This window comes from Belonocnema kinseyi, chromosome 5 (genome assembly GCF_010883055.1).
Source record: "Belonocnema kinseyi isolate 2016_QV_RU_SX_M_011 chromosome 5, B_treatae_v1, whole genome shotgun sequence".
NCBI lineage: Eukaryota > Metazoa > Arthropoda > Insecta > Hymenoptera > Cynipidae > Belonocnema > Belonocnema kinseyi.
Genome location: NC_046661.1, coordinates 35,222,533 through 35,235,801, shown reverse-complemented (window position 1 = coordinate 35,235,801; position 13,269 = coordinate 35,222,533). Strand labels below are relative to the sequence as shown.

The window sequence follows — 13,269 nt, the reverse complement described above, 5'->3', positions numbered from 1 at the left end:
GTAAGAGTAATCCAAAGGGGGAAATCCCAGACTCGGGTTTCCCAGTGCACAACACTGACCAAGGGTACACACACCAATACACGACCAATTCCAGTTTCAGACACTGGACTAGACGGCTTGAGTCGGAGAAAATCGTAGGAAACAGAGAAGAACTATAACTGACCTATGCTGGTACTTTCGGTTTTTCTAGGGCCTAATGCACGTCTCTACATACTGAGACGTCACTGTGTACGCATACGTCACGAATATATGTACATATATAGATAAACTATACGGCTTACAACGTGTTCAATATATCTATAGATGCGTTCTCCAATCTCCAAAGTGCTGAGTATATCTATTGTCTATACGCTACTACTTACAATGTTCTGACTACATCTATTCTTGTTAGCTTACAACGTGTTGAAACAATATTTACTCTATATTTATCAAGTGTTTATTATAATAATCATGAAAATATATAAATATATAAAATTTTGTTATTTTTTAAATACATTTTTACGCCACGGGACGTGATACCTCCCCCCGAAATCGAACGCGGGATGAAGCATTCAGATGGGGCTTCAGAGTCCCACATGATGTGAACGTGCACGTTCGAACGTATGGTAGAAGGTTCGTCATAAATACTAGATTAAAGAAATAGACATAATTATTCCACATGCTTTAGTTTATATTTATAAAATAACATATAACTACGGAGAATACAAAATTATATAACATTTAGTGTCTTAAATTTCAAAATTGCATGTTGTATCTATAGTTTTTACGTGGACGGAAACAATATGGAGCTAAATGTCCTCTCTCATAACATTTTGCACATGCGTTCAACCATTTGTAAAATTTTATTTTATTTGTAAAAACTTGTGCATCGGCAATTATGTGCATATTTGCATTAGCATGAATTTCGACTGTTAACTGAGTATAATTTTATTCGCATAACACAAATTTTGCTGCTAACGCTTTTAACATATAGCGGGCAGCATTTTCTCTCGCATTATTTGTATGCATTATGCATTTCGCCGCAAACGGTGGCAATTTGGCGTGGCGACCTAATGTCTTGACAAAGAAAGTATGTTTCAGAAAATCTTATTGGATGCTTATTTCGTTAAGGGTTTGTACAGCTGAAGATTTCGAGAGTTTTCTTTCCCTTGCCATATTATCTGTAAAAGAGAAACATCGATATTTGTATTTGTAGATAACATGGCATTGGGAACTAATTTAAACTATATGGTCTTATAGTAGATGATTTTTATTAGACCAGTAGTTAGAGAAACGTTTTCATTTTAGTTTATTATTTACTCTTTATTTTTATACGACATATAGTAGATATTTACTTACAATTTATTTACATATGCAGCGCTGCAACAATGAAATTTGAATTCGTGTTTACAAGGTGTATATATCGAAAATTGGACTTGAGATGCCTGAAACTTCTTTGCGCCTCATCAAAGGTGTTATTGTTTGTAAATACGTAGGCAATGACAGATAGAGATTAGAATACACGTTGGAGAGTAATTAAATAGTATATTGTATAAGTATAAGAAGTAAAAAAAAAACTGTTTTGCACTTTACCGATAAGCTTCACAGAACAAAGTACCGACATTTTCGTTGATTGTGCACTGTTTACCAATTAAGACGTGATATCGATAAGGTTATAAGCAGTTATTGATTGTTCTGTTCGCTCTGCTCTAACGCAAGTGCAATGGGGAGGTTGCAAGCTGCTCTAGTCAAAGTTCCGCGAAAATTTGAATTGTATAAAAGAAAAATTGCTCTTTTTAATACAAATTAATAATAACAGTTTCTAGGTTATTCACAAAACAAATTAAAAGTTTAAGTTATTTATTTTGAAAACTGTGGCGAGACGAGCACGCTACAGTTATCGCTGAAATCATCGATGGTTCAGGATCGAAGGTGGAGACTGAAGTTAGCCTCTATTCTCGAAACGAGGTTCGATAAGAGGGAGAATGGCTGCAGACAACAGCAGATAAAGCAGAATTTATATACTTTCGATACCGGTTACGGCGTAAAGTTACTTTCGCAGTCGCCTGTTTCTACTTTCTAGGCTAGGGATGAAAACACAGCTTTCGACCCGCTACGTGGGCATCGAAAGTCAAATTTTCGATACATGTGTTATGAAAAATAATGTTATCATTGACAAAAGTTATTATTTAGTTTGTATAGAAAGTTTATAGTTGCCTATCGATAGCTATATAAAAAAAATTGAATATGTAATGTGGTCCGAGATGGAATTTTTTTTACGGGAAGTGTAATAAAACTGAGTCCCGTTGATTGAGATAATGTGGATTTAACGGTAACAGATATCTTAGGATTTTTGTGACAAAAAATAGTAGCTAACTTAAAGAAGAGAAAATGCAGGAAAAAGATTGATTGAAAAGTCGTAGAATTTTGAGATTTGGTTTTTCTGGGATCTCTTATTTTGATCAGGATTCAGAGTTTAGTCTATCAGAGTTCTACCGTGATCATAGAGAGAACAAACAAAATAAACCATGAGTCAAGATCAATTGGATTCTTTTTATATTAAGGGTAAGTAGGTGAAAACGCGGAAGAAAGAATAAGTGAGGATTTTGAAAATATTTTAAATGAAGTATCGCATTTGGTTGATGATAACAATGCGAATAGTAGTGAAAAAAATGGTGAGACAATGGACAATAATAGTATAGAAAGTGTTCCGGCGGCTAATTTGATCATAATGGCGATTTCAAATATTGATCAGAAACGAATAAACAAATTATTCCGGAATTTAGAAGATGAAAAAATAATTGTATTCCTTCAAAATATGGACATTGAATGTCCAGATGAATGGAAAGTTTTGGACAAAAGAAAAATTACAATTGATGAATAGGGTCAGAAGTCAATTTATAAATCACGGGCCTGATGGATTTTTTTTTTAATGAGCAACATTTTTATCGTGTTTCCAATTAAAGAAAATTAGAAAAAGTAAGCTTATAAATTTTATTTTGAATTTAAGAATATTATTATATAATGGTCATAGAATTTTATTTTCTCAATTTGATTAATTTTAGCTTCAAAATTTAAGACTTATTCGGTGGCTGAAGAATGGTCAGAGAACATTTAAAAAAAAATGGACATGCCGTTGGAAATTAACCGTAAAAATTCCGCCTGAATCGCAAATGGGAGAAGGATGACATTTGACGAGTATTCGGCGCCACTTTCTAAAAAGTTCAAGAAAAATCCAGAAGCCGAAACTCTTCATCAGGTGGAATGAGATGGCTATATCGAGGTTCCGAGGTTGTTAGAGTGAGTTTAGAATTAATTTAATCATTAATGTTGGTGTACAGCAGTTTATATAGTTAAAAAAAAATTATATTGATTATTATTTTTATCATTTTAGAGTGGGAATTCTCAAGAGAAATGGACAAGTCAAACGCCGACATTGAAATTATCTCGAGTGGATCGGGAAATTTCCCTGAAGGGAACGACAGTCTTAATTTAAATCCGTAAATATGTTTTATATTTTGTTAATAGTGTAAATATAATTGCTTAGAAAAAATAGTGTTAAAAAATGTGATATTATGATTAAAGTATATCGAATCTTGTGAATAATTTTAATATAATTTAAGAAGTTATAACTAAGCGACATTATCTATAGTTATGATTCAATTATGTCAAATAGTAAGTTTTTGTTTGTAATGTAAAAACAGAAATTATTATATGTATTTATTTTGTGATAAAATTTTTTTTCCTGATATATATTTTTTTATTTTTGTTTTATTTGTATATATTTTTTTATATATCTTTTTGTTGGATTTTTTGTATTTTGTGGTTCTTAGATTTAATTTGTTTTAGAAGTAACTTGGTATATGATCATACAATCCTAGATCTTAATTTTCCTTCTTTTTTGTTTTAATACTGAAATTTGATTTCGTCAAGTTAAGGCTTGTCCGTAAAACTTAATGGAATTTTGTGTCTTATTGCAGTCATAATTGGTTTTCGGGTTTTAACATTTTTATTAATTTTTCTAATTTTAAAAATAAGTAGGGTAATGCACCCAATTGTTGGCAGCTTAAGGCAAACTTCAGGCTCTGAGAAAGAAATTAATGTCGAAAATTGTACATGTGATAAATGTAATAATAATATGTACATTGCTAATATAATAGGGTATCAAATTCTAAGCTTTATTTACCTCAATATATATTAGAAACTGAAAAAATAATTAAAATTAGCTCATTAGCCTAAAAATGCAATTCTTGGTAGGACTGACGCAATTCTAGACAGGGAAGGCCCCAATTATTGGCACCCTAGTCATATGAAGATGAAATAGTGAAGGAATCAGATTAAACTAAACTTTAATAGTATTACTATTAAGTGAATAGTGAAGAGAAACATTGTTTATCAATTATTTTTCATTTATAAACATATAGTCTGGCTTAAATTACTTAATTATCAGCATCTATCTAGTCCAAATTTAGAGGTTATGATCTTCGGCTTCTTTTGACTGCTTCAGCAGAATTAGTAGGATCAGTTTTTTTCGAAAATTGATTTTCTTTTTTGTTAGTGTCTTTAGCTTTTAACTTTCTTTTTCTAGTAACTCTTTCAGCAAAATCAATCAGATCCTTAATATTTGAAAATTGATTTTTTTTAGTTCATAGTCATTTTGGTTCCTAACTTTTTTCTATTTCTATCTTCTTGAGCTTTTTCTAAAATTTAATTTCGCCGTTTTCGTTTTTGCTTTATAACTTCCTTAATCTTAGTTTTATATATTTTTTTATTTTATTTTTTATAATTTCTAATCTCATTCCTGCGATGTGAAAACATAGATGCCTTTTGCCTTCATGTGCCTTCCTTTTCGTTTTGGGGTTAGAGGAAAACGCAAATAATCATGCATATTTCCGTTTTTACATATTTTAATGCAATTTCTTAGACGTGTTACGTTGAAATCGCTTTTCGTCTCAAATCTGCAGAATCGTATAATGTTTCATCAGTTTCATGCTAACCTGAAAACTGGTTGCAAAACACTTCTTTTCTTTCTACACTATTTAAATCAGCCTTATTATTATTTAACACATTTCCAGAAGTGTTAAAAATGACAACCGAGATTCCTTTTCTATATGTAAATGACTAGTTGTGAGTGATAGATACATTAGACTAATTTGTGGTTTGCTAAATTGCGAATTTACTCTTATTTCTGAATAACATATATCACTAAATAAAATTACTTACTTCATTCTTTTAAGTGCCGATTTAGTAATTTACTTTAAAATATTGTTTGTACCTTTAATTCGGTCTTTGATTCTAAATTTTACACAACAACAAACGAACATAACCATCCTTTTTCCGAATGCCAAGAATAGAAATCATTGCAAGAACATACAATCCAATTATTGGCAGGGGGGTGCCAAGAATTACATACAGTGCTTTTAATCGAAAATGTATTGGCACCTCCTATTATTTATTAAATAAATTATAGTTAAATCTTCGTTATTTGTTTATTAACAATTTTAACATTTCCTCGAAATGTGCTGAAAAGAAAATAGTGACTTTCGCTAATTATAAAGTTGCCAGGGGTCAATTGAAAACTACAATTGTCTAAAGATTTACTTTAGCTAACCGGAAAATTCTTGGCAGTCTGGAAACAAGGCTGATTTTTGTAATTTCAGAACACATAAATTATTGTTAAGCCTAAGATGAATACATATTACTACGAAAAAATATTTGCACTATTCAAAAAAATAAAAAACAATTTGCTATTTATCTCTATTCTCTTATTATTTCATAAAATCTAGAGAAGGGGGCCAACAATGGGGGGGGGGGGGTTGCCAAGAATTGGTGCTCTTACCCTAATCCAAGTATAATTACTGTAAGTAACATTATCGCTGTTAAAATTAATACGATTTATTGAGTTGTAAAATATAACGCTTCGTCATTTTGCAAAAGTTGTTGAATTTTAAAAAGCTTTTCTAGGATATATATTTCGTCTTCAAGAAAAGATAATGGCATGTTTTCCTTTTCCTCAAAATTTAAAAGTATTCTCTTAAGTAACCGAGGTTGTTGCATAGAATAATTGTACAGTAAAGAACTGATGGAAGAATGTGAAAGAGTTGATTTTTGTATTGAAATTGAAGAATCCAATATTTTAAAGTTTTTATTTGGATAATAAGATGTTATTTCAGGGGTTACTTTACAGTCTGGATTTATTTGTATTATTCCGGTGTTTTTAATATCAATAAAAACGTCTGGTTTTTCAGGGCAGTATAATTCAAATAGTTTGGGGAAAAAGGTTGAATAGAGCCAACCATAATGAGTTTGTAATGGACTCCAAAAATAATATTTGTTAATATTTATAAAGAATTGACAATTATAGGGTTTGGCTTTAGTGATCATGGATATTTCACAGAGAGGATTTTTTCTAGTGTTGACTATTGGATAATTGACATAGCAGAAATTTCCAATGTCAGTTTGATAGCATGATTTAATAAACTGGTCTTCTGCTATGAAATAATTTGCATTACTTGATGAAAGGGCAAGGTAAGAAATTTGAGGTTTGTGGTGAATTGACAAAGTGTTTTTGTTATTAATGTCCAAGAAAATAGGAAATGCATTCGGCTTGAATAGATGGAATTTATCTGAAAAAGGTACAGGAATAGTGAACATTTAAAATAAATAGTTTTTTTACAATAAAATTTTTAATTTTTGAAAACGGAAGAATGTTAAAGAAAATAGAAGTAGAGAGGTTTAGATTAAAATTAAGGAAAGAGTTGGGAAAGCCTAGAGGGTGCCATGAGTTTGTAACTGTATGCGTGAGGGCTTCTAAAAGTTGTCGTAAAAGAGAGATATAGGAAGATAAGTCATTGATTTGATATTAATTTTATGACTACTCGCATTACAAACGTCAGATCTTTCCGTACATCCTACCATGAACTTATTATAGTTTTCATTTATCTGATGTTTGAAATTATATAGTTCGAAGACGCCTAGATGGGACAAAAATTGATATTCTACAGAAAGGATTTGAATATCCATAATAATCTCAAGATAAACGCCTAATGAGTTCGAAAAAAGAGAATCTATGTACAAGGTTGTCGCATCAGATGGGGTTTCAAGGAATAATATCAATAAGATACCAGGCGAAAGTTGGAGTTTTGAATTAATTTTGTTTCTCGAAAGCCTGTAAAAAGAAAACAAAAGTTATTATAAAAAACTGTTTTTATAATTGAGTGGTTTTAGGCCTAGGAGTTTGTTTCGAGAAAGGTCGAAGAAGTCGATTCAGAAATTGAGAATTTCGTAACTGAGTAGCGGGCGAGATTTGTGTTTTTTTATCAACCTTTTTTATGATATTCCTAGGACATTCTTTTGTAGAATGTACTTGTGTATTACAGTATTGTCAAGCATTTTCCAATGGAACCAATTTGGGTCTGAGATCAGTTTGAACTTTAATCCCCAATCATCGTGATTAAAAATTCCAGTTTGAATTCAAAGTGGCCAGAGAACAATCATGTCGACTCAATAAGCAAATACGTCAATAAGAGCATCTATTCGTTTGCGGTGAATTGGATCCATTTGTCTGAAATAAATATTTTACTGCATATATTTCAATACGTCTACTAAAACTCCGTGATCCGATAATTGAAGACTCAGAATCAAGTTTTTATAGGCTTTTGGTCCTCTTGTTTTAGTTTTGAGGATTATATCCCTAATTTTTTCTATGCTGCTAAGGTTTTGTGCCCATTCAGTAATATCACTATCATTTCTTTCGAAAATTTCCGTGTGAAATAAATATGGCCATAACATAAGCAGATCAATTTGATGCATAAAAACGACGATAAGAGAGTCTATACGTTGAAAATGAATGGGGTTTATCTGAAATTTAAAATGATAAGAGCTTGTCATTTTATTATTATTAACGGTTTAGCATTTTATATGTGAACGCTTATGTCTATTGACGTGCACTACTGAAGGTTTGCCTTTAATGTCAATTTTCACGTTTCCTTTTCCTAATATTTCTATGACTTCGTAAGGTCCTTTATATTGATCATGACATTATTTCTTAGGTTCCTTTCCAATTGATAAAAATACGTTATCTCCAGTTTTTATTTCTAATGGATTAACTTGTTGATTGTGATATATTTTTTACTTTTCTTTAGCCGAAATAAAATTTTATCTCGCTTGAGGTCTCATTTCATATAATTTTGTTATAAAATTTTCCAGGTAATCGTCGTAAGTGTGCAATTTTTCTTGTTTTGATAGAGCTTCCCCAAGCGGAAGTTTTTGAAATAAATTGTTTAAGATATTCGTCTAACAGGTGGTGTGATCTTTCAAGAGAGATGGTTAAGATTAATTTTTTAATTTGACATTGTAAGCACTGTTGCATATATTTCTGTAATATTCATAATTTTAAACATTATTATTCAGAGCAAGACTTATGTTGTATTCAATTGTCACTCTGTAGAAACGTCGAGAAAGAGGGTTAGAGAGCGCGCGTGTGCAAGCGGAGGGAGTTGTCGTTGAGATGCCGAGTTAGTCGGATTCTGGAGATCGTTCGGGATCGATCAGCGCATTATCTTTGTTGGCTTATGTCCCCGTGAGTCCGCGGAGGAAATTAGTTTCCGGTGAGAGTCGCGAGCTGCGTGATTTCAGACGACACGAGTGAAGTGTTCAAGCGACGCGTCGCGGATAGACTGATCAAGAGTCGATCAGATCGTAACTGGTCTTCATCGTTAACAAAAATTATATTGTCTAATTTAGTTTGAAATTTCTGAATGTGTATAAGACGGCAGTATTCCTTTGAATAAACTGTTAATCATTTTAAAGTAAAACTAAATACACGACCGGAGAAATCATTAACCTACCCATCTGCAAAACAAACTATAAACATTTCTAAATATTAATTTTCATATTTTCCCAATTATAATTCTGACGAATTCGATTATAAGTTTTCGTAACTCCTTTATGACCTAAAGCTGAATAATGTGCCTGTTCAAGTAATTGAGTTCACTGTTCTTTCGTTGGAGAATGAACTATTCTCGTACATATAATAATTTTCGTTTTTACGATACCAATAGATCGTAAATTCAGTCTCGCTGATGTTGAATGTAAGGAACGTATTGCAAGTTTAATATTGCTTAAAGTGTCTGACAATTTCTCTTTAACCCTTATGATGGCAAGCTAAAATCGTGACGTTAAAAGGCAATCCGGGCCTCTCAGGCCCGTTGAAATTCAAACTCTTCTTTCCAATAAATGTATAGAAAAAACTGAGAAGTTTGATCATTTTTATTCATAATTACATTTTATGATCACATTATATTTAAATTTATAATGCAGCTGTGCAAAGTTTCGACACTTGATTGTGTTAACCAAATATTTGTTGCACGCGTTTTATGGCATGCCAAACAGGCTTTCTTAACTTTTCGATCTTTTGATGGCGAGCACAATGCATATCGTTTTCTGCATATCTTTGCTGATGGTACACTCGTTTCAGGTGTTGAGGTATGTCATGATTCTGATGATGTGTTGTTATTAAGAACTAAATCCATGTTCTGCCGATAAAGAGTACTCAAGCCAACATTGCTTCTTGCCTTGATTTGCTGATACACGAGTTGATCGGATAAATTTACCTGTACTTTTTTCTTCTAAATTCCAGCATTGCAACTATATGATACTGCTATCCTTTCCTTATTGTGTTAGCAAGTCCCTTCTCGAGTCGGCCGAACTTTGGTAAAATACCACGTATTGACAAAGCTCTTGATCCATTATCCCGTGGAGAATCTTCAGTTGCAACAAAATAAGAGCAATTATCCTTGCGCATCGTTAATTGATCACGACATTCAACGACATTCTGTTGTAAGTGTGTATGTTCATTTGATTGGGTATTTAAAGGAGGGAATTCTGAAGGTGATTTATTATCTTCTAAATGACTTTCATTTGTCTCCTGAAAATTTTCATGATTTTTCGCGTTTTTTCCTTTTGGAATAAAGTTTTCTGGCTCCGCAAGTTCTTGGATATTTTCTTCATCGACAAAGTCTTTTCATCTGAAAATATTAGAAAATTTTCTTCTTCTAGAACCTCATCTTCTGAAGTTGAAAAATTATCTGCATCCTCATTTTCTTTTTGTTGTGTAGCAGGCTTTGCCTTGGATTTTTTATAAATTTTCTTTTTTATCATTTGCTTTTTGAATAATTAGCATATTCCGTATCTAAATCAGATTCATTTTCAGGTTCAAAGTTTGTCTGCGTTTGTTGTTTTAAATTCAGAGACTCACCAGTAGTTACCTCTTTTCTTGGTCTGCCTCTCTTTTTCAAGGCTTGCGGGTTGCTTAAATTTGTGAGCACAGCTTTCTTGGGCCTACCTTATGTCCTTTTGACAGCAGGCGATGCAGGTAAGTATTCTTCCTCACCATCTTTATGAGACTTACCTTGATTTTCAATTTTTTCATAGGTTTGTGCTTGATCTTTGTATTTTTTCTTTTGCCTTCCTATAACCAGAGTGTTCCAAGTTGGACAGAGAGGTTTGTTTTTCATTATAATTTTTGGAATTAAAAGTAAAATTGGAAGGCAGAGAAGCTTCTGTATTTGACTATCAAAAATTTCATTTTGTATTTCATTTAGTAATTCTTCACTTATTAAATTATGAAGAAATTCTGGAAATTTTTTCCTCGAAAATTCGCTGTTCAATTTGATATTTTCTTCGGAATCTGAATTTGTATGGTTCTCGAAGTTCATGAATTTCTCATAATTGATAGGATTATATTCCTCAATTGTTGAGTTATTTTCCGAAATTATATTAGTTCCTACGGTTTCATCGTCTCCCAGAACGGGGTTCCTCGAAAGCGCATCTGCATTAATATTTGATTTACCTGCTTTATAGACTAAATCATAGTCATATTCGGCCAGCTTTAATCGCCACCTTGATACTCGAGAACAAGGATCTTTAGCATTTTTAAACTAAATCAGGGGCTTATGGTCTGTAACGAGGGTAAACATTCGTCCGTAAAAATAAGGACGAAAATATATTACAGAGTAGACTATCGCTAAAGCCTCTTTTTCTTATGTGTCATATTTACATTCAGGATCGCTTAGTTATCTTGAGACATATGCAATTGGTTGGTCTTTACCGATTTTACCTTGCGAAACTATTCCGCCTATGGCATAACCTGATGCATCTGTAGTTACAATTAAAGGTTTTGAAAAATCGGGTCGTATTAATAGTGGGTCCTGGCACAATTTACCCTTCAAAATATTAAATGCTTGTTGCTGTTTTTCGGTCTAATTCAATGATATGTAACTTTTTTAAGGAGCTGATTTATTGGGGCTGCTATCTTAGAAAAATTTTCTATGAATCTACGGTAATATCCTGCTAACCCTAAAAATTGTTTTATAAGCTTTTGATTTTTAGAAGTTGGGAAGTCTTTCACTGCCATGATTTTCTTTGGATCAGGTCGCACTCCATCTTGATCTATTATGTGTCCCAAATATTCTACTTTGTGTCGTAGGAATTCGCACTTGTCGGGTTGTAAATGAAGATTTGCATTCCGTAAAGGACTCGTTAGTTTATTAAATTTCGATTCATGTTCTTCTAAAGTATTAGCATAAATCACTATGTCATCAATATAAACAAAAAGTTCCGTTCTCTGAAGTCCCGTTAGAACTAAATCCATTATTCGTTAAAAGGTTGCTGGTGCATTTTTTAAACCAAAAGGCATTCTGTCAAATTCATAATGTCCATAAGGGGTTGAGAATGCGGTTTTGTGTTCATCTTTAGGATCCATTTTAATATGATGGAAACCACTTAATAAAATAAAAAACAGAGAAATAACGAGCAGATCCTAACTGGTCTAAAATATCATGAAGATTTGGTAAAGGGTATGAATCACCAAAAATGTTTTTCATTCAGTTTCCTAAAATCAAGTACCATACGCCATTTCTTTTTTCCTTGTGAGTCTTGTTTTTTTTTTAACAAACCAGATCGGCGTATTATAAGGCGATTGTGGAGGTTTTATTACATTGTTTTTTAATCATGCATCCATGTGGCGAATAATAATTTTTATTTTGGTTTTCCGGCCGAAGGACCATAAAAAGGTTGCATGTTACGTCATGAAGACCGTAAAATACTTCCTCTTAAATTAGGTTCCTCGTTTTAGTTGAAATTGAAGATCTCGCACAGGGAGGAGGAGAGAGTTGCAAATAATAATATATGCAAGTAATTTATTATAAACAATCATAAAATAGAATTTATATACAGCACGAAGTTGACGGAAGATGAGTTTAGTCCTGGGCCAATACCTTCAAATAAAAGGATCAGATTTATTGTAGGCTAAGGAGTTCAAACAAACGAATTTTTAGAAATGACTATAATCATTGCTTACCAGTGATTTGTTATCAATGAGGAGTATTTAAGGTCCCCCTAGTAGCACGGAACATTCCGAGAACGTTCCGCGGAAACCTTTGGAACGATCCCTGAGCGTGTAAAATGTTCGCCACTTGGGAACGTTCCAGGAACATTCCACTGGAACGTTCAAAGAATAAATGATCGTTATTGTTATTATTATTAATGAATATCGGATAAACCGTCGGTGATAGGTCAAAATTAATGTCAGTTAATGATGTAGATATCATATTACAATTTAGTATATACGGTACTCAAAACTCAAAAATGACATATATTTTTACCTATCTCTTACGGTTTATGAAATAATTGATATTAAAAATAATAATAATAATGGAAGGTTCCCCTCAGGTCTCAGTGGAACGTTCCGAAGGTTCCCACGGACGTTCCAGGCACGTTCCCGGAACGCTCCGTGCTATTAGGGCCAGTTTACCACAATGGCCACTGTGACCTCTGCGTAGTAGTGGAGAGAAAGGGTGTGTAAATTGAACTGGACGTCCCACAAAGCAGGCTAATCCTTAGTTGTTTGGTAATTTTGGGTGTAGAAGTAATCCAAAGGGGGAAATCCCAGACGTGGGTATCACAGTGCATAACACTGTCACAAGGGTACACACACCAATGCACGATAAATTCCGGTTTGAGATACTGGACTAGTTGGCTTGAGTCGGAGAAAATCGGAAGAAATAGAAAACACGAATATATATATAAATTTGTCATAAGGACAACCGCAGGATTTCGCCGGGAGCGGGTGCTAATCTGAAAAATTGCACCCGCTTCCAGAGAAATCGCGGTAAAATTTCAGCCATTACCACGTCTCACAACCGTGAGATAGGTGGTTACAGTTTGTAAAGGAATCAATACGACGATCCAGCAAAAGCCTCGTGGACCCTAAGAACACGGAGCGACCCA

The 13,269-nt window shown here is 33.0% G+C and overlaps 1 protein-coding gene across 3 annotated transcripts in view; it reads right to left on the bottom strand.

The window, feature by feature from the left end:
• Positions 1-664: 664 nt before the first annotated feature.
• LOC117172413 (DNA repair protein complementing XP-C cells homolog) overlaps positions 665-13,269 on the bottom strand; it is a 79,035-nt gene continuing 66,430 nt past the window's right edge. The window contains exon 8 of one of the 3 annotated variants that reach the window (XM_033360323.1): positions 665-1,160. In XM_033360323.1, the coding sequence (XP_033216214.1) occupies positions 1,157-1,160 (4 nt within the window). In that variant the 3' untranslated portion in view covers positions 665-1,156. Of the gene's footprint in view, positions 1,161-7,443; positions 7,544-7,767; positions 7,840-13,269 lie in introns of those variants that run through there. The other 2 variants (XM_033360322.1, XM_033360324.1) reach the window with 2 other exon arrangements.